Below are 27,409 nucleotides of genomic sequence, written 5' to 3'. Positions count from 1 at the left end.
ATTCTAAATAAACTAAACTTTTATTAACAGATATTAACAAATTTAATCATCTGACAGTTTATTATTATGAATTGATACTTGTGAAGTGTGAACTACCCATTGAACTTTAGTTCAATGGAACTACCACAGCTTTCTAACTTCTAACCTCTTTGTTTCTAAACCATAGACAAAGACTATGTTCTAAACAGTTTGTCTATGTTTCTAAATCAAAGATATCTTTGCTTCTAACCACGGATACTCAAACATGTTTGAGTATCCGTGGCTTCTAACAGTGTTGATTGAAGTATTATATATTATATAATAATATATATAACATATATATATATAATAAGTATTATATAATACTTCAATCAACGCAAAGAGCGGCTGTGGAACTACAAACTTCAGTTGGAACTATTCAAAGATATTATCTTTGGAACTATTCATTTGATGGGTGGTAGCGCCGTAGCACATAATAATAATAACATAATAATAATAACAAAACAGGTAATTTGAATTTACAAACGAATCGCTAGGCAACCAACAATTATGCTCCATTTATCAAAGATTATAACCAAAGATTATAGAGTTAGGAAGATAGGAAACCAAGCGTATACACTTGCGGTAGCGCCACCTTGTGGTTCAATTGTTGTACTAAGATGCCAAGAATGGTTAAAATATTTATTCGACGGCCATTTGGAGAAACATAATTTGACTTTTGTAAGATTTGAAGAAACATGGCCGTTTTGTTTTGATTCTCTTTCCGCTCGTCGTTTATTTAGTTCATTTTAGTCGTTTATTATTAGAGTTTTTTGTGTATTTCCTTGGTGAAAACTTCAAAATCAAAGAAAAATATCTTTGCTCAAAATGTCAACTATTGTATGATGAGGAACTGTGGAAACTGTAGTACAAAAGATTCTCCGAATATAAATTTTTTGAATTTACCATAAATATCTGAACGTAAGTATTGAAACTCGTACAATGTGACTCTGATATTGATTGATTTTTATTTTCAGTACTCTGAAGTGAATAGGATTTTCAATATGTCCAGACATTGACTTGGTGAACTGCAGTAAAAAAGTTTCTCCTGGAATACGTAGAGTCATTATAGATTCTTTGAGGTTGCATCTCCCAAATACTGAACAGAAAAAAGAAATTTGTTCTCTGATGTACGATGAAATTAGTCTATGTGAAGAGTTGCACTTTGGCGATCACCACGTTGTCTATGAGTAAGTGGTGGGACAAGCTGAGGATGGTATAAAAGAGTAAGTCCAAAACTTCAAGTGAAAAAGACAGAGCAATACAAAGTACTAGAGAAACCGACAGGTCGAATTTGGGAATAATTTTTAACTTTAAATCTGATTTTCTCAAAACCAAATAAAATGCACTTGTACTCCTAGGCTCTTACATTACAATTTTATACATTAGAATAGATACACGTACCTATTTCAATTTATCACTGAATTTTATCATTTATAGCTGGATATATGTATTATTATGTTGATATGCAATTCATGTTATTAGTGAAGTTATTTGCATTTTGGAGTTGACTTGTTATTCTTTACCGACATACAGGTTACACCTATGTAAATTTGTTTTTAATTGTGGTTCTGAAAATTCTGTAACTAATATGTAAAAGAATTCTTGAGATATGTTGTATAGAATATCATATTAATTTCTGATAAAAATTTTACAAATTCGACTGATTCTATTAATTCGAAAAAAATGTATTGTGTAGAAATTACACCTTTGATATATAACATTTCACCATGTTCTGTTGTGTCCTATATTCAGAGCTCAATTATTTGTGTAACAAGGTGAATTATTTTCACCAATTGTATCTTCCGTTAAAAAAAAGCCTGACCTTTGAATACACCATGTACAATCTTCAATTTTGTCAAAATTTTCTATATATTTCAAATAAAAAGTATAGCAAATCTAACACAGTATTTCATTAATATTAATTGATTCACAACAATGTTTAGATGAAAAAAACATCTTGATCACAAAACAAGGGCCTATTTTTGTTTTGTCGCTCAGGATGTTTTTTCTGGTTTCGACCAAGTCTACTCGAATTCAATAAAAGGAATAGAATTCGAATTTCGCGCCCTTTTATTGAGGAACAGAATTCGAATTTCGCGCCCTTCAATTATGAAGTAGAAAACTGTTATTCAACAGTTTGAGAGCACGATTTCAGCGCCACCTGATTGTCAATTGTGTGCAACACAGGCCAAAACGTATACGCTTTTTAGTACTAGCGATATGAGGCGGTTTCCTATCTTCCTAACTCTATAATCTTTGATTATAACCAAAGAGTAACCACTCTTTGTTATAACTATTCATTTATCCAGTGAACGAAGATCCCCGTGATTTGTGTTCACTGATTGTCATTACCTATGCTAATTTTTATTTTGCTGTTTTTAAATTGAGAAAAAAAAATGTTATTTCATTTCATTACATTAATACATTAAAAATTTTTTGGACTTGAGTGCAAACCTCTGTTGATTGTTTTCTGATTTCCCTGAGGACTAAGGATCTTTAAAATTTCGGTTGGCTATGGACACCTTGGACGTGTTTCGTGTTTTCCACATATCATAAATTCTGTGTTTGTTTCCAAGTAACTATGCTAGTTAATGAATATAACGTGCGTTCAAAAAAATTCGTTGTCAAGTAGGCTACGGAATTTTGAACGTCGATATACCGAACATCAGCCTTCAAAATTTCATAGCCTACTTGACGACGAATTTTTTTGAACGCACGTTAATTGATAATGCAAATGAAAAAGATTTCCTTCAAACTATAGTAATATGGGTGCCCCCAAGTCCCTCTATTATTGAAAATATAGTATGTATATGGAGGCATAATAGCAAGTCAGGAGTATAGCGAAGTTTGATTGGAAATTGTGACTAGTAATTTGCATGAACATTTTAATCCCCAATCCTATAACTCAACTGGATGTATATATGACCTATAAATCAAATCTGAACTGGATGTGGTGAAACATAAATGATTCAAATCATTAAAGGTAGTTGACACTTTCTTTTGGTCGAATCAATAAGTTTATTTTATTTACTTTATTACTAATATTCTAACATAATTGTTAGAAGGTTGTTTTTGATGAACATTATTTTAGTGAAGAAAAGGTGAAGTATCAATTAAGGAAATAAGTAACTCAATTGGTTAGAGAGAGTTATTCTTTTTTTTTTTTGAGGCTTAGGGTTTGCTGTATGTGTACAGAAACTAAGTATGTCTAAGCCGCTGGGATATAAGCCCTCCCTCTTATAGGCAGAGACACCAGCTTTCTATACTCGTGCTTAAGAATAATAAAAGGAACCCTAGGCATTTCAAATGATAGCCAGGTCAACTAGTGGATCCTAGAGTTGCACAGAATTATCTGCTGAAATGAGAACTGTTCAATATCATATAGCAATTGGCTAGAGGCAATAAGGTACCCCTTTTATGGGTAGGGCCAGTCTTCATTGAAGGAAATGAAAAAGCAGATGAACTTGTTACTTGAGAAAGGTCATGATAGTTAACATCCGCTTGACTTGCACCTCCTTGCAGGTTTGGGAAAGATCAATATAAAGCAGTGGTCTAACAACGTGAGATGAACAATAGAGCAACCCTCTGGAGGAACAATCCCAAACTTGCATAGACGAAAAGATTTGTGGTGCTTTTAACGACCAACATATGAAGCCTTCTTAAGTTAGCACAAGTTGAGTTTTGAATAATCGTGGACCTTCTGATGGGACACTGTTGATACATTACATATTTTTTGTACTGCAAAGACAAATCAGCAGATCAGCCTTGCCATTGCCATGAACACATAGTTGCAAGTGCTGAAAACTGGCTGCCTAAAAATTATACCCATGAGGAAGCCAGTAAGGCAGTCGCCTAATTTGCCATCAACTTTTCATCATCTCTTCTGGATTGATTGTAAAACTAAAGATCCATGTGGTCAGAGCTCTGCAATGATGATAATGATCATGATTCAATAACAATAATATAAATTTTTTTTCGTGAACAAAATTGCAATTGTTTTTTCTGATGTCGTTAATTGTGTGTAGTTCATAATATGTATACTGATTTCCAATTTTCATAAACACATCATTTTCTATATTCACCATCCCTCAAAAATAATATATTTTCACTTTTTAGCAACACAAGATGGCAAGAAAAAAAAGAAGTAAAAATTGGTCTCACAGAAAAACGTCTAAATTCGCCAGGATCACACTACAAGGTACTTGATATCTCATTTTATTCCATTTCTTCGTTCCATCGATATTGATTTCCTTCGATTGAATTTTTAAGCTGTTGTATATTGTTGACGCTTTTAGTTGTATATTATTTATTGTACAGGATGGACATAATGTAATACCTTAACTACAACTTTTCAAACTTAAAATAAAAAAAAAAAAAATGGTATCAACTGTATTCCTCCATCTTCTTCTGCTTTCGAGCTATAGGCTAAAATGAAATTAATTAAATTTCAACATATTGATCATCATCTCTGTTTCTGTTTGTTCTAGGATGCTTCATCTAATTTGAAATTTGGAAGTGAAATAAACTGTTGGCTCGACTTATGCTTTTTTCTGAAATCCAACGTTTGAAGCTTTAGTTTGAAGCATAATTATGCAAGTAGAATAATTTATAATTAAAAAAAAATCTTTTTTATTAGCTATGGAGGGTACTTTGATAGTTACAGGGAACGCCACACAAAATAAATGTAGAAACGGAAAATACATTTGAAAATGTAATAACATACAGGACTTTCAATTAGAAATAAGCGATTTGATATTCATTTCGTTACCGGGAGTCATGAAACCTTGCAAATATTTTAAGAAAGAAGATCAATTTGCTTTATGTCCTTGTACAAAATTTCAAACAGATCCAGTATAAATTTCTCCTCAAACTTCTTATGGGCACCCTATATATATAGGGTATTAAATCCCAAATTTTCTTCTTGGACTCCCCTACTAACAGCCTCAATTGAATTGAAGAACTCATTAACAAAATTATTATTCTCAACGCCAAGAACAAATTAACAATAAAACAACAGCTTTGAAACAATAATTACTTGTAAAATAATAAATAAATTATAATACATAAATATATTATAGATTTTCACAAAATGAGTTTTTGAACCACGACACGTGTTCAGATGGTTGAAGGTAAACAGTTCACCTTCGCCCATCTGAAGGTGCAATTTTGATAGCGAAACACGTGTCGTGGTTTGAAAACTCATTTTGTGAAAATCGTATAATCTATTTTTAGTTCAATTATGAATTTTCATCGAGTATCGGCCGCATCAACCCAATAGTTATTTTAGCTTCAACCTGTATAGAGTCATCTCTGTGGAGAGGAAACCATGTTAAAAGTTTCAGGCAGCTTATCATAGAGTCATTCGGGGTAACTAAGCGCAGAGGGTAAGTGTTCGCAGTGCGTATATTTCGACTATGCGATATGAGGGGTTCAGAGCTGAAGTGAACCAAGTCCATTCAGCCTAGTTTTGAGATGAATGGCTTAGAAGTTGTTTATCACCAATTAATTTAAAATTGACTTCTTTAGATTTTAAAAGATTAGAATGTAAGCATATGCTTACATAAGAATAATAATGAATAAAGAAGTCACTTTTGAATTAGTTGGAGATAAACAACTTCTAAGCCATTCATCTCAAAACTAGGCTGAATGGACTTGGTTCACTTCAGTTCTGAACCCTTCATATATGAAAGAGGGGCTCATTATTTGGATGAAGCAAGGGCGCAGAATCGCCAAATTAGTTTTTCATAGGAGTGCGCCGTGCGACGTTTCTTTATCTTTTTATTTGCAATCAATCTAATTCACTAGTTTTCTTTTTAATTTTTAGCATCTCTGCAAATTCTTTGTTGATTTTCTTGGTTAAGATTCGATCAATATTATCCTTTTTGTTCAGAAAAATATGAAGAGCCACCAACAGGGGAAAATATCAAGTGTTGCGTTCACCAGGAATGGAGGCACGAACAATAATGCACTGCTTGTAAAAAGGCGCTTCTGTATTGACAATAAACAGCATTTCTCTAATATTGTAACATTTTGATGACATTATTTTGTAATTTGTTTTGTGTGGTTCACTAAGCACTGCGTTCACTTACCCGTGAGGGTGCGCACACTTACCCGCAATACGGGGCATGTGAACGCACTCCGACTTTCACTAGTAAATTTTTTTTTGCGGAAAGAAACGTTCTTGTTTGTTTGCTTTTTGATGTTTTTGTATAGATTAGAAATTTTCTATCTTATGAATATGTTTTAATTTTCCTAGCTTCAACATTTGAAACAGGGTATGGCTTGAAAGGCAAAAGTGCGCACAGTTGCCCCGAATGACTACAAGAGATATTAGATTTATAATCAACTCTTCTGATGAGTTTTGTGATCATAGTACAGAAAATGTGATTTTCTGCTTGGGATTAATGTAATTAGAATTTTAACATGGAGATGCTCAGGATTCAATACCTTCCTGTGTAGCTCCAGCTTCCTCATGCTGTACTGTTTTTAGATGATGCCACATCAGGATATACCCCTAACACTACTAGTATGGAGGATTCACCACCGTCAACACCATTTATTCCTGGATCTTCAAATATTGTGAGAGGTAGTCGATGTCAAGATAATGATCGGTTCAGTAGTCTTTCACGAAACAACCAATGCACGGCCATCGCTGCCGTTGCATTGGCTTATAACAAACTTGTTCCTTTCAAGACATGGAATTATGTAATCATAGATAATATTTTAGACTACGGAGATTGTTTGTATAAAAAGTCTATCACAGTTAAGAATTCCCGTTATTCAGACAATCAATTTGACAACAATTTGATGGTGATTGAAGTCTATCCTAAGTTCATAATTGGTGATGTTGCATACATCTTGAAAATTAATGATATGGATTCAGTTACTGGATGCGTTGAAGGAGACACTGAAGGGCCTTTTTTCACATTAGCTGACGGATTAGAGCATGTCTTTCTGCAATATGAGTCAGCTATTTTAACCTGCGGTTTATTTTCAACCTGTGTCAGTAAGAAACGAAATCATTTCTTTCTATTCGATTCTCATAGTAGAGGTCCGGACGGAAGGCATATCGAACACCAAGGTACTGCATGTTTAATACAATTCCATCATATTAAGTTTTTACTGAGCTTTTTGTCGCATTTTTATAATTCAAATGTTCTTTATACTTTGGTTCCTGTTGAAGTGCAAATAACATCGGTGAATGCGTTGGAAAATACTGAATTATATGTAAAACTAAGTGTCTATGACGGCGTTCATTCTAATCTATCATCTGATTCTCTCCAACCTTCTCTCACATCAAGTTCAATGTATAAAACTAATGATACAGTTGGTAATCCACCTGATAAACATATGGCACATAAAAGTGCTAGCGACGTACTAAATGTGCCCTCACACTATTTGGGTGAAATGAATTATGTATGTCTTCATTGTGGAGCATTATTCTTTCAGAATGAAATTATGTTCTGTTGCAGCAAAGGTGCAATATGTTTACCAGCTAATTCCACTTATCCAGAATTACTCAAATCATTAATCACCGGTAATCATTCACTATCAAAAGAATTTTTAAAAAACATTCGAAAGTATAATACTCTATTAGCCCTAGCTTCAACAACAACCACTCTACGAACAGATATTGGACATGGTTCACGTGTTGTTGTCGTATCAGGTCAAATTCACCACCGTTTAGCGAATATTAACACTTCAGATCCGAAGTTTGGCTCCCTATATTTTATTGACTCAGCAGAAGCCAAACAAAGAAGATCAACTAATGAAGATCATGACGGATGTGATGAAAATCTTTTGGAACAATTGGATGCTCTATTGAGGGACACTCATCCATTCACCAAAATATATCGTAACTTAGGCCAAGTGGTCAAAGATCAAGGTCTCACTTCGGATAGCAGTGCTATACCGAGAATTGGCCTCTATTTCAACGAGAAACCTAATACAAATATGAAAATCTATGCAGCGCCAACAACTTCTGACGAAATTGGTGCCGTCTTCAGTACCGCTGATGGGGATCTGCCGCCACCAGGACAGATTCGAATTTATTACAACCAAGACAACTCCGACACTATAGATATTCCCAAAATATCTCCAATCGGAGATACACTTTGCTATCCCTTACTCTTTCCTAATGGGGAATATGGATGGTTCTTAGATTGTATGAAAAAGGACAACCATAAGCGGGTTAGCATGCGTGAATTTATTTGTTATCGTCTAATGATTCGTTTGAATCAGTTCAATCCCTTAGTTCTTTGTGGACGACTCACGCAACAATATATTGTGGATAAGTTTGTCCAATTAGAGACGCAACGGTTAAATTATTTGCGAGTCAATCAAGCTAAGCTACGCGCAGATAATTATATTGGGTTGCAAGATTATATTGGTCGAAAAAAAGGATCACGAAAAAGCAAAATTGGCAGGGTAGTAATCTTACCAAGTTCTTATACTGGAAGTCCCCGGTTCATGCGACAGAATTTTCAAGACGCAATGGCCATACAATCGAAATTGGGTAGACCTTCGTTATTTATCACCTTCACGTGCAATCCTAAATGGCCGGAGATCACGGACAACTTAGGAAGTAGTATGTTGAATGCGGAGGACAGACCAGAATTAATTGCACGAATTTTTGAATTGAAAAGAAAGGCTTTGTTCGAAGACATCCTGAAAAATAAAATTTTCGGTACCGTTAGAGCGTATGTGTATGTTATTGAATTCCATAAACGAGGTCTACCTCATTTGCATTGTCTCTTGACTTTATCTGATGAAGATAAGCCTCGTTGTGCATCTGATGTTGACGAGTTAATATGTGCGGAGCTACCCACAGATAATCCTCGACTTTTGGAGATAATTTTAACCTCCATGATCCATGGTCCCTGCGGCAAGCGTGATCCAAATTCACCATGCATGGTGGATGGTTATTGCTCAAAGTATTATCCAAAATCATTTTCGGAAATGACCTTATTCGATAAGAGGCGGCCAACATATAGGCGACGCAATGATGGCCGAAAAGCTTCTGTTGAGCGTAATTGTATTTCTTATACGGTGGATAATAGGGATGTGGTGCCCTACAACCCTTACTTGTGTGAGAAATATAACTGCCACATTAACGTCGAATATGTCACTAGTGTAGGATCAGTCAAGAATATTTTTCAATATATGAATAAAGAATCAGACGCTGCCCTTCTCCAGGTAAAAGGGAAAGCTGTCTTCGACGAAATCCAGGCATTCTTAGATTCTCGATATATATCGTCGGGGGAAGCGGCTTGGAGATTGTTAGGTTTGCCTATTCAAGGTAAAAGCCATTCTATTTTAAGGTTACCGGTTCATCTCCCTGGAGAACGGACCGTGCAATTTGAAGATGGAGAGGAAGAAGAGGCATTCTTGAATCAACAAGAAAAAATGTCTCTTCTCGAAGCGTTCTTCGAACTGAACATTAATGATCCTGAAGCTCGTAAATATAAATATTGTGAAATTCCAATTTTTTACACATTTAATACAAAACTCAACCGTTGGACTCGGAGGGTTAGGACGCGTGTATGTGTGATCTCAAGAATGTATAGCATAAGCCCTAAATATGTTGAGAGATTTCATCTTCGTACGTTATTGTTGCATGTTTCTGGTCCGAAATCTTTTGCGGAGCTTCGCACAGTTGATGGTATCACGTACTCCACGTTCCAGCAGGCAGCGCGGGCTAGACATCTGGTCGTTTTAGATGATGAATGGGAAAATGCATTAGCACAAGCGGCTTTGATTGATATACCAAGCTGTTTGCGGAAATTATTCGTTTTTATATTATGTTACTGTGAAGTCGGCGATCCCCCAGCTCTCTGGACTAAATTTAAACAACATATGAGCGAAGATTTTCGCAAGAAAGATCTTTCTCAAAGTAGGCCTGAAAATGATGCCCTACATAATATCCAAAATTTACTTGGAAGTATGGGTAAATCTTTAGAAGAATTCAAGCTACCGTTGCCTTTAGACTCAGATATAAATTTTGGTATCAATGCTGAAGCTGAAGAATTAAATACAGAATCCGGACATTGTGACCTTGGTGGTTTGAATTCAGATCAACGTAGAGTTTTTGACCGTGTCATTGGTGCAATCGATTCGGATGAAGTTGACAAATATTTCTACCTTCAGGGAAGCAGCGGCACGGGGAAAACCCACTTATATAATACAATTTTAAGTTATTGCAGCTCACGACAAATTGCCTGCTTAGCTGTCGCCTTTACTGGGATCGCTGCCTTATTGTTGAAAAATGGTAAAACAGTCCATTCTGCATTCAAATTACCACTGGATTTGGACGGAGACTCCCGTTCCTCCATTATGGCACAATCTCAGGAAGCGGCCGAATTGAGAAAACTTCAGCTAATAATTTGGGACGAGGTTTCTATGGCAAATTTTTATATGCTGGATGCAGTTGATCGTCTCCTACAAGATGTATGCAATGACAGCCGTCCATTCGGCGGTAAATGCGTACTCCTTGGCGGAGACGTAAAGCAACTATTACCCGTAGCAACTGACATAGTAAGGGAACGTCATCTTTTCTTCACTAATTGCATGTCCTGGAGTCATTTTAAATTGCTAAAACTCACCATCAATATGCGCGCGAATAAAGGGGAAGAATATTTCGCTAGTTGGCTAGAACTTCTCGGAAGTGGTAGTATTAATGAAAATAGGACCGGCTTTTCCAATGACAGCGTGCAACTGCCAGCTCATTGTTTGACGACTGATGTTGTTGGAGAAGTATATGGAGAACTTAAAGATCTAACTTCTGAACAACTCTCTTCTCGGGCTATACTTTGTCCGAAAAACGAACATTGTGATATGCTGAACGACAAACTGCTTGAATCATTTCCAGGATCGATTATAACGTGTCTCAGTAACGATAGCATAGCCTCAGGGGATGAAGATGATATGATGAACTATCCAGAAGAATTTTTAAATACCATCGCACCCGGTGACCTTCCCATCCATGAACTGAAACTGAAAGTCGGTGTGCCGGTAATACTTCTCCGAAATTTATCATTATCGGAAGGATTAATTAACGGCACTAGACTGTTAGTATTAGCTGTCACTGATTGTCTTTTAACGGCCAAAATCGTCACGGGTCGTTTCTCAGGACGTACTGTTTTTGTGCCTAGAATAGACATGTCTACTACTGATGAAACTATTCCTTTTGTTCTTAAAAGGAGGCAATTTCCAGTAAGAATATGCTTTGCTCTAACAATAAATGAGGCGCAAGGACAAACATTCGATCAAGTGGGAATTTACCTTGAAACTCCCGTTTTCGCTCATGGTCAACTCTATGTTGCATTCTCTAGGGTTAGATGTTGGAATGCAGTCAAAGTTCAGGTAGTGAAAACCAAACATCAGGGTGAATTGCTAAATGATTCGACACAAGTGTTCACCAAAAATATAGTTTTTAAGGATATTTTGGATAAAATTAAATAATATATTTTTCTACTCGTTGTTGTGCAAAAGATAGGAATTTATTATTATTGAAAAAAAATGAAATTCAACTCCAAAACCAAATGCCATTCTCATGAAATTTCTGTGATAATGTTTGAAATAACAATGGCTTATTGTTTTTTTCATTGAAATGTTGTATATGGTGCAAATGTGTGGGCGTATCTTTAGCTTTATTTTCAGAGTAGTTTCTTATTTGAAATCAAAGTTTTTCGTAAGCAATGTTACTTTTGCTGCTTACATTGATGCGGTTGCAACAAAAGAAATTTTTTAATTTTCAATTGAACACTAGTCAACCTATAGTTTTAACGTGCTTTTATTTCATCCCATTATTTTCAACAGATTAATTTTATGTGTTTTGAAATGGAAAGGATTGTAATACACTTATATTAAGTCTTATTTATCTGTATTCTAGATTACTAGATGATACTGTATATATTTCCCCATTTTCATGTAAATATGTTCATCATGAATTTCATGTAAAATAAAACCATCTGATGTTTTAGATATTTGTCGTCATTCTTTTCATTAAAATGAAATTTTATGTCGGAACTAGGATTCTAGTGCGAATCCTTTATTTTTCAATAAATATGCAGGGGAAACGGAAATGCACAAAAGGCGAACATAGGTAGTTTTAGATATATGTACCACATTTTTTGTCACATTTTGTGTTTTATAAATTTTGTTCATTTCTTCCTGGGATCGTAACAAGCGGAACAGACTATACATTTTCTTCATATTTGACACACATGTTTTCAAAAGCTCGAATGAATAACTCAAACAACCACAAGAAATCCAGGTGCAGGTTAACAAAAAATTCTGAACTGAAAAAACACCCTGTTTATCGAAATTTTGAAAATCCGTTTTCATACTTGAAAACAGCACGAAAAACTCAAATGAAACTTGTGCTTAACATTTTTGCGCTCAGACAATTTTATTTTACCAATTTTCAACTGAAAACTGAAGTTTTTGAGAACTTGAGAAAATTGGTTAGTTGACTTGGTTGGTAAGTGATTTTCAATAATAAATTATTAGAAATATTGAATCCATTATCATGAAATTACTAATTGATTATTAATTTAATTTTATTGATAATTCAACATATTTGTTATAATTTTTATAGTTGCTTTCATTTTTCAGGTATACCTACTTGTAATTTTAGGAAAATAAATTCACGCCCTGTTTAGACAGGGTGTTTCCCAAATTCGATGTCCAGTGAGGGAATCTCGGAAAGAAGAACTAGAGCAAAACCGATGCCACGTTTCCGAGCTCTTTTTCAGAAAAACAAAGAATGGTGAAAAACGTAGCCTCCTACACGATCCCTCGTTATTGAGTTATTAGCAAAAATTGAGATTTTGACGATCTAGAAATGTTCTCACAACATTTTTGTCTCCGAAGTTACAGATCTGAAACTTGAACCTTCTATATATATAGGCACTTTTGTACGTAGAATCTACTGACAAAAGATTTTTTTCCAATAATAACAAATTCAATAAAAGTTTGCATTTAAAAGCATGAGAGTTCGCCTAATGATTCGAAATGAAAAAATTTCTTGAGATTACCCAGGACAAATAGACAGACAAAAAAAATTTCAAGATAACATTCAAATAACCCAAAGGATTCAAAGAAATTCAGATATTCGATAATTACAGACAGACACACCAATTTCATTTATAAGTATAGAATTATGGTTATATTCTGCTTTTCATTCTTAATTAAAGTTACGAATCTAGCGAATCTAGCGCAAAGATTATTTGTCTCTAATTTTTGCTGTAGATTACGGATCGATCTGTAAGTGTCCGATTTACAGATTCGTAAATAATGTAATTCTGGAAATTTTCCTGGTATCTTATTTACAGTGTTACTTTTGAACTACTTATCGTGAATAGTTATGGATACCTGTAAGCTACACAGCTACTGGAAACGTCCAGAACTGCAATTTTCCTGTAAGCAAAGATTATAGAGTAGAAAGATGGTAAACGAAGCGACTAGAGTGATGTGAGCGCCATCTGTGTTTCAAATGTGTTTTTAAGGCCCTAAGACTGGTTAAAATTTTGATTCGAGGGACATATGTAATTTTGCGAGATGTCAGAGTCAGATGGCCATTTTGATCAAACAGGTTTTGAATGTTTTGATTCTTGTATCCATAGACAACCTCATATCGCCTTTTGTTTTTCAAGCCCGTTCTAGTTGCTGATTATTGAAATTTTTGTCTAATTTCTTGGCGAAAACCTCAGAATATCGTTCGAAAATTATTGTTGAAGAACTGTGGATCAAATGGCTCGATTACACTTTAGCGGAAGTCGATTTTTTGTACAGGACGGGTCCTATCTCATGTATTTTGACGAGACGAGTTCAATAAAAGTTTCAACGTTAGGAAACCATTGGTTCAAAAATTACGCCATTTTGTTTGAAGGTCCAATATTAAGTGTATTCTAGTTGCTGCTTTGACTTCGGGAGGAGTCCTATCTTATGTAATTTGACGAGGCGAGTTCAATAAATGTGGTTTCAACATTAGGAAACCATTGGTTCAAAAGTTACTCCACCTTGAAGTTTCAATCTTAACACTCCAGTACTCGCGCGGGGTACTACAATATACCCCATCAGGCTCCACGTATTGCTTATGTATCTATCGGACGCGCGAGTACTGGAGTGTTAAGAGTATTCTGGGTAATGTTTAGTATACTCTAATTTTATGATTGTCAGTTGTAAGCATAGAATGAAAAATATTAGATGACTGAATTATTTTTCAGCGAAATTAACGTCAGATTTCCTTGGCACCGTCATATTTACACGATGCGATGGAAGATTTAAATGAAATTAGATACTATTGTTGAGTTTAATTCAATTCTTGATTCTAATACTTGTTTGTTTATTTTAGGTTAGTTTAGGTCAGGTTAGGTTAGGTTAGGTTAGCCATAATAGGTAAGAGCAAAATACCAATTATTTTATTATGATTGGGTAAAGTTACATTTTGAAACCACTATTCAACCCTCTAATGCCCAAGTTTTTTTTCCTTTTTAAAATTATTTCCGTATAGTTTCAAATTAGCTTATGTATAATCTACATCTTTTTTTCGCAAATAGTTTACTGATTTACATTAACACCTGTACTCACAAAATGAACCTATACTGAAGGCGGACATGGGCAGAATAATTTTTTATCCACTTATATGCAACCAGTCTCAAGGCGGACTTGGGTATTAGAGGGTTAAGCTATCACATCTTAGCGTCATAGATTGTATATTTATATTGATTATATTTATTTGAAAAGTTGAAAACATTATACAGTAAACGCTCATTATCAAATGATCCGCATTCCAATCTCAATTCTAGGGGTATTTACTAGGTACCTTAGAACTCTTATACAAGGTAAAATTGAGGAACAAACCTAATGAATAGGGAAAGCACTGTAAAAAAAGTATGTATTTTTTTGAACTCAGCTCGTGGAAATATACACAATAGAATAAAAAAATTACAAAAAATCGAGTTCCGCGAAAGTGTAGGCGGGCCGCATCCCTTACATGACTTTTACACGTCCATTCAAAGATTCTCAATTGCCTTCAATATATTTAGAAATGCAAAAGTTTTATGGATTTCGATTTGGGATTCGGGTGACTGTCAAATTGTTGTTTGGAAAGTCAAAGTTTTATGAAACCTTCTGAGTGTTCATTCGTCAATCAATTTGTATCTATGATTTGTATATTGTGTCATAAAGAGACCATACCATGAAGAAATCATGAAAAAGTATGAAGAAATTATACTGACGGGCTTGAATTTGAATACAGGTCTTGTATACCTCTGTAAGGTTTTTTTCAATTGTGGTTCTGAAAATTTTGTAAATAATATGTAAGTAACGGAAATGTGTATCCTTGTGTAAATTGAACATTGGTTCATATCAATTTCTGATATTAATTGCACAAATTCAACTCAGTTTATTAATTCAAAACGTTTTCACAGAAAAAACACCTTTGACGTAACTATAAAGCAGATAACCATGTACTCTTGTATCCTAGTCAAAGCTCTATTCGTTGTCCATAATTTCAAATTTTTGTAAATTTTTTATAGATTGCAAATAAAAATTTATCACATCCAACAGCGTATTTCATTGATACCAATCGATTCCAATCAATGTTCAGATGAAAACTAACATCCTGGTCACAAAACAAAACCATCCTTTTGTTTTGTCGCTCAGGATGTTTGTTTTCTGGTCTCAACAAGTTTGTTTTCTGGTCAACAAGGAATAGAATTCGAATTTCGCGCCCCTCAATTCTAAAAGAGAAAACTCTGTTATTAAACAGTTTTTCTGTGTTGATAATACGTTTTCAGCGCCATCTCATTGTCAAAAGTGTTTTCACTGGCCAAAATGTAGTCGGTTTTTAGTACTAGCGATATGAGGGCGTTTCCTATCTTTCTACTCTATAATCTTTGCCTGTAAGCTTATGGGAAGTTACAGATTGGCTTACAGATAAAAACAGAATATAACACCATTAATTTGATTCGATTTATTGTGACTTGTGAGTATAAAAATATACGAAAAATTAATGGAAACAACAATTCCAAAGGAATTGTCGTTCCAATAATGTGAGTTAGTCATGAACTATCAGAGGAAATCCCAGAGAAGTCGAAAAATTCAAGTGCAACTGTAGACCGGTTTCGGTATCATTTTCCCTCGTCAGTACAGTATAGCACTGAATCCCTCGAGCGGAGGATGGTAGTCTTATGCGATCTTGGGACGTCGCTTTGAGATATCTCATCACGATACGCCACCTGTCACGCAAAGGCTGAACCAAAACCTCACTTTCTCTGCAGATTCCTACAACAGTTCATGGCTCCCAAGTTCAACTACTTGAATTGGAGTGCTGTACACTGTACAGTACTTCTTTTTGTATAAAAATATACGATCATCCGTCTTTCTAGAGTAACAATGACTGGAAAGTGATAATATTTTGGAAAGAAAGATCAGAATTTAATTTTGAAATTTAATTCCATCACGATGTTTTTACTATTATCCACAACCATATGTATTTTATTCTTTATGCTGAAGATGTTCGGTTCTTTGTACTATATTTTCGGATTATAGTCTTATTCTCGAATTGATAATATCCTCATATATGTTACTATCAAGTTCCACATATTCCTTCGTGGATGGGTTCAGAAAATATAGTTCATCCTGTATAACATTTCTATCGAAACCTTCCTCTTGTAATATTGTTTTCTGAATTTTGAAAGTACCAGTCTGTGGAATTTTTTGAACAATCCTAAGAAATATCGGTATCGAGTATGATGGAAGGTTTGATTGGCAGATGCGAAGGAGTTGCTCAAGATCTAGGGATTTTGATTGGTCTACAATAGCTGCCATTCCTGCTTTGCCTTCACTTCCGGGAATCTAGAAAGACAAAGAATTTTTTATATTCTTTCACATCTTTTATCCCTAATTACGGATCGCTCAATTAATTGAATACACTATTTCTCACCTCTACACCATATACAGCTACATCCTTGTTTAAAACACTGCTGAGGATATCTTCTACTTCTGTAGTGGATACATTCTCTCCTTTCCATCTGAAATTGTAATTCGGACTATAGCTATTAAGTGATCTATAAGTTGGAGAAGATGAGATAGAAGACGTATATGTCGGCTTCCAGAAGTTGGGTATCTTGTGGAATCTTTTGTTCTAAGAAAGTTGGCTTCCTTCAATATTGGACCTCACGTCAATGACGGCTCGTCAGGGTATGCAGGGTCGGCCGGGCCGACCCAAAAATAATCGAGAAATAGAAAATAATTATAATTATTTTTTTCTTCGAAACTTATTCCAAATGATCAATTTCAATATTCAAATCTCGATTAATTCCCTAGTATAACGTACTACAAACTACAACTTAATTCGATCAACATGACGCCCCAGTCGACTTGAATTACTTTATTTAGAAGTTCTCTTTCCTTACGCTAAACACGCTAGGTCGGCCAGCCGCAGGAGCATAGCGAAACGCTTCAAGTTATGGCACCTACGTCGCACGCAGTTATCACCAAGTTGAACTGTACAATACATCGTATTATGTCGCTGCTAGATACATACATGGTCGGCCAGCACGGGTTGGGCCTACCTTGCTATGGTTTGGGCGTTTAGTTTTCATATTTCTAGATTTCCTCATTGTCTATTGACTATTGCAAGATATTATATTATCAAATGAATAGTTAATCATTAAATATTATGTCTATTTTAGAAAAGAGCGTATTCGTACCGTTTAAGAGTAGTTTAGTCAATGAAAATATAATATATCTCTAATTATAGTTAGATTTTTTGTTTATTGAATGAATAGTTGATTTTTGAAAAAGGGTATTCGTACCGTATAAGAGTAGTTTAGTGATTTTTTGACCATAAAAATTCGTAATTCCTAGTGAATTCATAAGGGCACGGTGATTTCGAAGCTTCTTGAATACGCGTAGATCGGCCGGCCGAGCCGAATTCCAGGATATTCCCTGTATATCCTGGGTCGGGCCGACCCACACCTTATGGACACGAGCCGTCACTGCCTCACGTCATTAAAAACGTGGCATAGGCAGTTCCAATTGAATATGAGTTCAAGGTTTATATTTTTCATGAAAAATATGAACTTTGATATTCGACCATGAAAATGCTTGTAACTCAAAAACGGTGAATATTTCGATGTTGCACTGGTTTAACTTTTTTGGCAGAACGAATGGTAAAATCAATATAGGAATTTTGCCGGTATACCTATTCAATCACAAAAAAGTTTCCGACCATCGAAGTGCTATGCAATAGTAAATTGGCAACGAAAACTATAATCTTCTGAAATACATATAGGGCGATTCAAAACTTGAGGCAAAAAATTAAGGGGCTTCTATAGATTGAAATTTTTGATAAAACGTGAAAGAAATTTTTTTCTGATGAGGATTCGTTTCCAAGTTATTGGACTTTAAAGTTCGTGTATGCGACCAATTTAATTTCAGAGAAATTTATTTCTAGTTATCTGTCATCTGTTGACATGAGTTTTTTTTACCAATTTAAAAGTGGCATTGTTGGTTTAGTTCTTCTGTTAAACATGCACTTTTGTAAAGAAGAATGTGAATATTGTTTTAATATTGTTTTGTTTACGACTTTTCTGATGGTAACGAATTAAAACCCTGTCGGGGGAACCACAGAAGATTTCCTAATAGACGACTACCCTCAACCTACTAGAAATGCGAAGTAGGCTGCATTAAACTCTTGAGTTCAATGGTAGGCTACGACACTGCACCACTGCATTTTGTGGTCTGGTTACACCAAAGTTCCAATAGCAGATGGAATGATCGGCGTGGTCAGGTGCTATGCCCTGCGATACCACCTGATTTGAATCTTTTGGATTATCTTGTATGGAGAGTATTAAAAAAAATTATGCGGTGGAAATTAATAATCAACAATAATTAAAGGAACGAATTTCAAATGCAGTCCAATCACCTCAATATATAGGCAATACATGCAATCAGTATATGATTCTCTTATTCTGTGTTGACAAGCCTGTATCGATATAAATTATCTAATATATAATAATAATAATAATAATAATAATAATAATAATAATGTTTATTCATCTATAAACATGGTTTACGTTACAGAGATCATACCAGATATAGTATAATCTGTGTGTAACTATTAATTATAACTTAATTTAATTCTACAATATATAATTTCAAACATAAATAAATCTTTCCTAACATTCACTTCACTGTGAAGGCCCTCCTGGCTCTTATTCAAAAGTCTTATTCTCTTATTCAAATATAATGGTCTACAATGGTCTACAAAAATACTACTTATATTGGTAATACCTGAACTACAACTTTTGAACCCAACGAGATAGAGAAAAATGAATCTACCATTCATGTCGTCTTTTTTCGAGAAACTAAAAATGCCATCAACTGCATTTCTCTCTATCTTCTTTTGTTTTTGAGTTATAGGCCAAAATTTAAATTTGGGCGATTTCAACTTTGCTCATCATCTCCGTTTCTGTTTGTGCTAGGATTTTGAAATGAAGACACAATACAGACACTTTTTTGATAGCAATCCAGTGGCGTGTACTATGATTTTTTCCTACAGGTTTATTTGCTGAGCTATAACATAAAGTTGTGTTTTTTCTGATGAGAAGGGTAGTTTAAAATGACTTAGAAACAATCGCCATTTTTTCAGAAATATATTATACATCACCCTCAGTCCTTCTAAGTCATTTTAAACTACTGTTTTCATAAAAAAATACATCTTTATGTTATAGCTCAGCAAATATAACTGTTGGAAAAAATCTTAGTGCGCCACTGGATTGCTATCAAAAAAGTGTCTGTATAATGTTTTCATTTCAACATCCTAGCTTGAACAGAAATATAGAGATAATTTTGACCCATAACTCGAAAACAAAAGAAGATAGAGTAATGCAGTTGATGGCATTATAGTTTCTCGAAAAAAGACGACCGTAATGTGCCTTGCAGTTTCCTCTATCTCGATGGGTTGAAAAAGTTGTAATTCAGGTATCACCAATTTTGACCACCCTGTACATATATGTAGTTGGAAAACACAAATATTAGATTGACCTGACTCAAGATGTGAACTGACAGGAATTTCTATTTTGTGCTTTCACAAATCGGCCTTATCGAAGTAAAATATGGAATTCATGGAAGACGTGGTCAACTACTACGATGAAATCGACCACTTCGATAAACAAGAATGTGATGTCATGTCCGTTCGTTTGAAATCGAAAAATCTACTTCATTAGACTCCATTGCAAGCCATAGTGATAAAATATCGAGCAAAATAGAAATACTTATTTCTCTTTTTGTTTAGTGATCTCAAGTTTAGCTCAAGACCATTACTCAAGATATTCAAGGTGAGTTTCAAGACTCGCTTCTTGAGATCAAACTGATAACGACATATATGAGTTTATTGAGCCGTCATCTTGAGATGCTGTTACAGTAATGAGAAGGTAACAACTGAGATAGGTCTTGAGATCTGACTATCAATACAGAGGCCTAAAAGACTGAGAAAAAATCTTCAAGGACCACCGATATCTTTTTTCGAAATAATTAGATAGCATAAAGCAGATATTTTGATTCGTTCCAGAGTTACAAGGCGTTTCTAAAAAATGTTTCAAATTATTCGCTATATCTTGGTTTATGTTAAAGATATTCGAAAAATTCCAAAACATTTTTTTCTGTAATTTTTGTTTTATGAAATTACCATTTCATAGATATAGAGTAGAGTTGGTGTTTTTTGAATAGGGCACTCCCCATTTAAGTTCCAACGAAGTTCTTTAGTAGCAGAATATATTCAGTTTTTCGACTTATTCATTCTTGACATGGCACACCTTAAATATAAATATTTTTCATTTGTTTAAAGATTCAATTCATTTTGTGTCTGTTGTGTAATCTTCTTCGATAAAGTTAATTATCTGAAAGTTTCAATTTCATGAACAATACCTACACATACATTGGATCGAATATTCGAATAGAAACGCAACATAGGACGAACTCGAAAGAGCAATAAAGTAAGTCGAATATATAAGATGTCCAATGTCAAATATATCCTTGAAAAGAATTACATTTTTGAAAAACCGATAACGGGATACTTTTCGACAAATCTGCGACTGAAAAACTGCCTTCAAAAATATGTCCTATTTGAAAAATACCGACTGTCCTCTATTTCTATGAAATTGTAATTGATTTATAGTCCATTCAAGAATGATTGACATCCCAATAGGCCTTGAAAGTCCAGACGCAGCTTAATATCTCGTCACAAAAGATATTCAATAATTTCTATAGTTTCAATCACAGAACTGGAATATAAATACAACCTAGAATAATATTTGAAAAGAAGAAATATTGAAATTCTGAGCATATTAATCAGCATTCAAAATTGATACAATTATTTTCTCAATTTGTGAGATTGAATTAAGAACATAAAAAGAAGAACAAAATTCAAATTATCGTCGGTCAGTGCATAGATTCACATATAGATCACTGTTTATTCAAAAAACCAACACAGAATCTCAACTAAAGAGTTATTACCAACTTAAATTCAATTTTCCATAGCCACCCGAGATGTCAATCATTCTTGAATGGACTATATCAAAGATTATAGAGTAGAAAGATGGGAAACGAGGCGACTAAAGCGATTTGAGCGCCATCTGTGTGTCACGCGTGTTTTTAAGACGCTAAGACTGGTTAAAATATTAATTTGAGTGCCATTTGCAGAAATATATGACATTTTTTTAAAATTTCAGATGTCAATTTTGATCAAAGAGGTTTTGAATGTTTTGATTCTCATTCCGCTTTTTGTTTATCTGGCTCGTTCTAGTTGCTGATTTTTGAAGTTTTTTGTCTTATTTCTTGGTGAAAACATCAAAATATTGTTCGAAAATTATTGAATGGTGAAGAACGGTGGATCAAATAATAAAATGTATTTTACGTGATTAAGTTTTTCACTCAACTAAGGAAAATGGAAGCGTAAGTATTAAAAGTCGTAACATGTGAATCGGTCATTCATTGATTCTAATTTTCAGTGCTCCGAAGTGGATAAAATTCTCAGGGCTTGAAGACAATTACTTCAGCAAACACTACTAACTACACCATGTGCAATGAACATTTTACTGCAGGTCAATTGAGAACTGTCCATCGACGTAAATTGTTGTATGCAGAAAGCATCCCTTGCATGAACGGCCTATTAAGGGGAAATTATGATCTATATAGGTCCATTCAATGATTCTCAATTGCTACTCTTTCAATATATTCAGAAATGCAGAGGTTTTATTGATTTCTATTTGGGAACCGAGTGACTGTCAAATTGTTGTTCGGAAAGTCAAAGTTTTATGAAACCTGCTGTGAGTGTTTTGTTCATTCATTAATCAATTTGTATATTGTGTCATGAAGAGACCATATCATAAGGAAATCATAAAAAAACCACCAAGAAACTATACTGACATACAGGTCTTGCATATGTCTGTAAGTTTTTTTTCTTTAATGTGTGGTTCTGAAAATTCTTTAAATAATACTTACATATGTAAGTAACTGGAAGTATGCTATGATGGTATATTGAATATTGGTTCATATTAATTTCTGATATATGTATGTATATTTTACAAATTCAACTAAGTTCATGAATTCAGAACAACCTAATGTACAGAAACAACACCTTTAACGTATAGCAGATCACCATATACTTTAGTGTCCTAGTTAAAGCTTCATTTATTGCCCACTATTTCAATTTTTGTAAATTTTTTATGAATTGCAAATAAACATATAGCACATCTAACAACGTTTTTCGTTGATATCAATTGATTCAAAACAATGTTTAGATGAAAACTAACATCCTGATCACAAAGCAAAACCATATTTTTGTTTTGTCGCTCAGGATGTTTGTTTTCTGATAGAAACAAAATCAATATTGGAATGCAATACGAGAAATAGAATTCGAATTTCGCGCCTCTCAATTAAAAAACAGAAAACTGTTATCGAAAAGTTTTCCTGTATTGACAGTGCGTTTTTAGCGCCATCTCATTGTCACGCGTGTTTTCACTGGCCAAAATGTAGTCGGTTTTTAGTACTAGCGATATGAGGGCGTTTCCTATCTTTCTACTCTATAATCTTTGGACTATATATTATGATCCGTCACAGATATCATATGAAACATAAAAATTACTGAAAAAAATGCTTTTGGAATTTTTCGAATATCTCGAACATAAGCCAAGATATACATATACCTAGCGAAATATTTGAAACAGTCATTATTCAAAAACGCCCTGTACCTCGAGAGCGAATCAAGATATCTATGATATGTACTGTACTTACCTGAAAGTATCGCCGGTTCTATCTTTGAAGTAGAAGTAACCGTGATCATCCCTCACAAGGACATCACCGGTGTTGAAATACAAGTCTCCCTTCTTTAGCACATCCTGGAGGATCTTCTTCTTTGTCGACTCTTCGTTTGTGTAGCCGTCAAATTTGGTCACGGGCAAGAATTTGGATATCTTGCATATGAGAAGACCCGGCTCGTTGTATTCGCAGATTTCACAGAAACCTGCTTCATTTCTGATAGGTTCACCTTTGGAGTTACATTTGATCAACGCAATTGGAACAGCGAAGTCTCCATATACTGGTATATAGCCAACAGCACCAATTTTGTTGTCCAGATTAACTATAAAATTCATGATAAAGGTAACATAAAGTGTCGGACGCTGATCTGTCGAACTTTTGGAAGATTTCATCTTCCATAAATGAATATGGGCATATCTGGTGCAATAAAGTTTTGATCATGAGGCAAATGACGAAGATCAGATATCAGATCATATCCAAGAGAAATGGATTGGTAGAGGAGGTCCAATTGAAAAACCCTGCTCGCCAGACTTGACACCTTTAGATTTTGTCCACTGGGGATATTTGAAATCAGTTTTTTATGAAGCACAGCCCAGATATGTGGAATAATTGAACGTAAGAATACGAATACGCATGCCGAAAAATTCAAGTTGAAGTTTTTCAAAACGTAAGGATCGAATTTCAAAATAGGTTATATTTTTGTCTACAAATAATGGACAACATTTTAGTGAAAATGTTTCAGGCAATCGAATTACCTTCAAAACAATGTGTCACTCTTTATTTCTTTATTTAAGATTGATGTTACCACGCTCATAGCCTTGATACCAGGGTTGCCAGTTCGATTTTAACTTCATCACTTGTCAAAAATTCAGTAGATTTCAGTAGAGATATTCTATGCTATACAAATTTCAGGGAAGGATAATGAAATAAACCTATGCCGTCAAAAAATATGTACCTATTTCCAAAAAAATAAAAACAAGCAAAATAAACATATCTTAAGGAAAATACGTCTACGTGCAGTGCCGGTTTAAGGTTTTTTCGGGCCCTGGGCGCAGAAGATCTACGGGCCCCTTTGGCATTGACGGATCTCTTGAATTCGCCAACATATCAACAAAAATAAACCAATATATTTTTATGTTCACATTTAAATGTTCGAATGAAGATGAAAAAAAAAAATTGCATTTTTATGGAAAATAAATGAAAAATTGAAAATTCTGAAATAGGTATATATATATATCACGAGAAACAAATCATATACTTTCTCTCTGAGCACGATTGATATTTGTTACTTATTTTTCGCTCCTATGAATAGTATATTTCGAAAGACAGAATATTATTCTTCAATGAATGTGAAGTTGGTCCAGCACTTTTTGATTATGAGAATGAAAATTTCCGTTGAATTGGGCTTGGCTCTACCTTTCATGCCGTTGAATTTTTTTTTATTCCACACGGTTTTGTTCTATAGGTACAACTGAGTTATTTCGTTTGAATTTTCACGACTGTATCTCTGATTTCCTAGAATATCTCAAATAGAAAAAGAAAAATTTTAGCTAAGTACTTTCGTTGCATCTGCTTTCATTGAGAACAAAGAAAGTGCTGAGATAACTTTTTCCTAATTGCTAATTTTTTAATGGTACAACATGGTACATAAAATCAGCCGTGGAAACCCACCTTTTCGAAATTTTTGGCTGGTCTGTCATATTTATTTTTAAACGGTACAAAGCACCACAGAGCAAGCACAATTCAGCACAAAAAATATCGAAAGGTATTGTTTTATACCACAAATAGACTATAGTTTGCACTTACAATTAAAAAATCAAAATGAAATATGCTACCCATAGATATATTGTTTCCTTTCCGGAATTGATATTTTGATATCGGAAAAGTGAAAATGAAAATGCTTTTCGAAATATGAGAAAAAGCCCCGAAAAGTAACAGTATTCGAATCATTCGGTGACGCTTGTCTAAAAGGTTGTTGGCAATTTTACTGATTCACAGCGTAAAGAACATGCATAGAAATCATAATATATATACTTACTCTAGAATGCTAATCCAGTAGTAAAAAATGCGGCGAAAAATTGACAGTTGTCGTTAAAGCGAATGCGCGACATTAGTTTATTTCAACTCGAACGTTGCCTAGACTTTCCTACCCTATGTCAGTCGAATTGTTTATTTGGTATAAATGAGATATTATTTTTCGATTCATACAGGACTTCTTGTCGGTATTGAACACATGCATGGATGACTAATTGTGTTTATATATGCTTACCCCCGGTTTCATAAAGCTCGATCAGGGAATCAACGCTTGATTGGTGAATAAACGTCAATTTGTTTTCAATCAATAATTCTGTCAGGAAAATTTGAAATTCCATTCTCCCACCGAATTATGATCTATATACGTCCATTCAATGATTCTCAGTTGCTACTTCTTCAATATATGTAGGAATGAAAAAGTTTTAGTGACTTCGTTTTTGAAATCCAGTTACTGTCAAATCGTTGATCGGGCAATAAAAGTTTTATGAAACCCGCTGTTTGTTTTAGAAAATCAGTATAATGATGTTGCAGGTTTCAATGAAAATATATCGGGATCTCGGAGGTGACGTGTTATAAGTCCAAATCTAAATTTGTCGATAGAGGTATTATTGAGTATTCATTGATTGTTTGACCAAACCGTGAATTGGCTGAAGATTGGAGTTTTATATAGCGAATTCCATGGTCACAACTGGTGCTAACTAAATATTTGGAACTCACAACAAAAATTCCAGAAGATCTTAATGCAATTCGATATTATCGCAAATTAGATTAGATGAACAGGTACCTAAGCATTGAGTGCAACAATTTCGAAATATCCTGATCTAGTGCAATACTTCTATATCTATATACCATCAATGAAATTCGCTATCAGTGGAACTCGATAATTCATTCAAGTTTTGAATTTTTTTTTGCATTTATTATTTTTAAAATGATAGACAAGTACACAAGTACATTTCAGAAAATGTGAATTAAAACTTCTTACCTCTGAGCAGATCGTGCAACAGTGAAAAATCAAATGACTGAAACAAAACGCGTTGTTGTCCGACATACCTTCGTTACATGAATTGCCCCCTCTTCATAAGATTCGATCGACAGAATATTCAGAAACTCGGCAACGTTCTACTAGAAAATAAACTAATGATGCGCATTCGTATTAACGACCACTGTCAATTTTTCGCCGCATTTCTTACTACTGGATTAGCATTCTAGAGTAATAATATATAATATGATTTCTATGAGAACATGTGAGAAAAAGTTGATGCGCATTACGCATACTGGCTGGCATATTTGAGATAAAAGTGCATCTTTTTTGACACGGTTGAATTTGAATCTATTTTTCATGGTACTAAGATTATGATGTTGTCATTCTATACTTCAAATTGCATATATGGAATATAGAATTACACAGCGTCCAAACCTCGATGACTACCGCCTACCCTTTACCGACGGACCTTTACAGATACGGACAAGGGCGTAGATGTGGGATATATGGAAATTATTATTTAAAGAAATTGTCAGCTATCTAAAGTAATGAAATTTTGTTAGCCCCAGGCCCTTTTGTTTCCCTCTCGCCTCCGGGCCTCTGGGCGCCACCCCCAAGCGCCCAGTGGATAAACCGGCACTGTCTACGTGGTGTATCAACAACAACAACGGTGATTCCCCGTGTTGTCTTTGCCGTGTAGTGTGGTGGCGAAGTATCACCAACATAGGTATCAAGCGCTTAGATCGAGTTTATAAATAGTGGCGACCGAAAATTTATTTGAACAGAGCTTGCCGAAATTTGAAAGAGATTAAACGATTTTCTCAAAATGAGTTCTTAAACCACGACACGTGTTTCGCTATCACAATAGCATCTTCAGGTGAGTGAAGATTTACTTTCATTTTGTGAAAATTGAATAATCTGTTTCGCACCCTTATAACTTGATTATTTCCAATAATATGCCCTATGAAATATATATTTTCGACATTTTCGTGAATCGCACATCGAACTGCATCGAATACTGCCCTCAAACTGGCGTAAAAA

General features: G+C 34.5%; 2 protein-coding genes across 3 annotated transcripts in view; one reads left to right on the top strand and one right to left on the bottom strand.

Moving 5' to 3' along the window:
- The first annotated feature begins 2,746 nt into the window (after positions 1-2,746).
- LOC123307240 lies at positions 2,747-12,006 on the top strand. The gene is made up of 3 exons (XM_044889470.1): positions 2,747-3,004; positions 4,138-4,219; positions 6,512-12,006. Exons 2-3 carry the CDS (start codon positions 4,147-4,149, stop codon positions 11,479-11,481), a joined length of 5,043 nt encoding a protein of 1,680 aa, XP_044745405.1. The 5' UTR covers positions 2,747-3,004; positions 4,138-4,146; the 3' UTR covers positions 11,482-12,006.
- Positions 12,007-16,463: 4,457 nt separating this feature from the next.
- The window catches only part of LOC123307844 (long-chain fatty acid transport protein 4-like), a 29,987-nt gene continuing 19,041 nt past the window's right edge, over positions 16,464-27,409 (bottom strand). For both annotated transcript variants that reach the window (XM_044890302.1, XM_044890303.1), the window contains exons 8-10: positions 23,329-23,674; positions 16,973-17,060; positions 16,464-16,884 (exon numbers count right to left, since the gene is read on the bottom strand). In XM_044890302.1, the coding sequence (XP_044746237.1) occupies positions 16,573-16,884; positions 16,973-17,060; positions 23,329-23,674 (746 nt within the window). In that variant the 3' untranslated portion in view covers positions 16,464-16,572. The remainder of the gene's footprint in view (positions 16,885-16,972; positions 17,061-23,328; positions 23,675-27,409) is intronic.

Source organism: Coccinella septempunctata, chromosome 2 (genome assembly GCF_907165205.1).
Source record: "Coccinella septempunctata chromosome 2, icCocSept1.1, whole genome shotgun sequence".
NCBI classification, from domain to species: Eukaryota; Metazoa; Arthropoda; class Insecta; order Coleoptera; family Coccinellidae; genus Coccinella; species Coccinella septempunctata.
This window is presented reverse-complemented; position numbering and strand designations above follow the sequence as displayed.

Coding starts and splice junctions, on each gene's coding strand:
- LOC123307240 (XM_044889470.1), top strand. CDS start 4,147: ATGGCAAGAAAAAAAAGAAGTAAAAATTGGTCTCACAGAAAAACGTCT. Junction 4,220..6,511: donor CGCCAGGATCACACTACAAG/GTACTTGATATC, acceptor TACTGTTTTTAG/ATGATGCCACATCAGGATAT.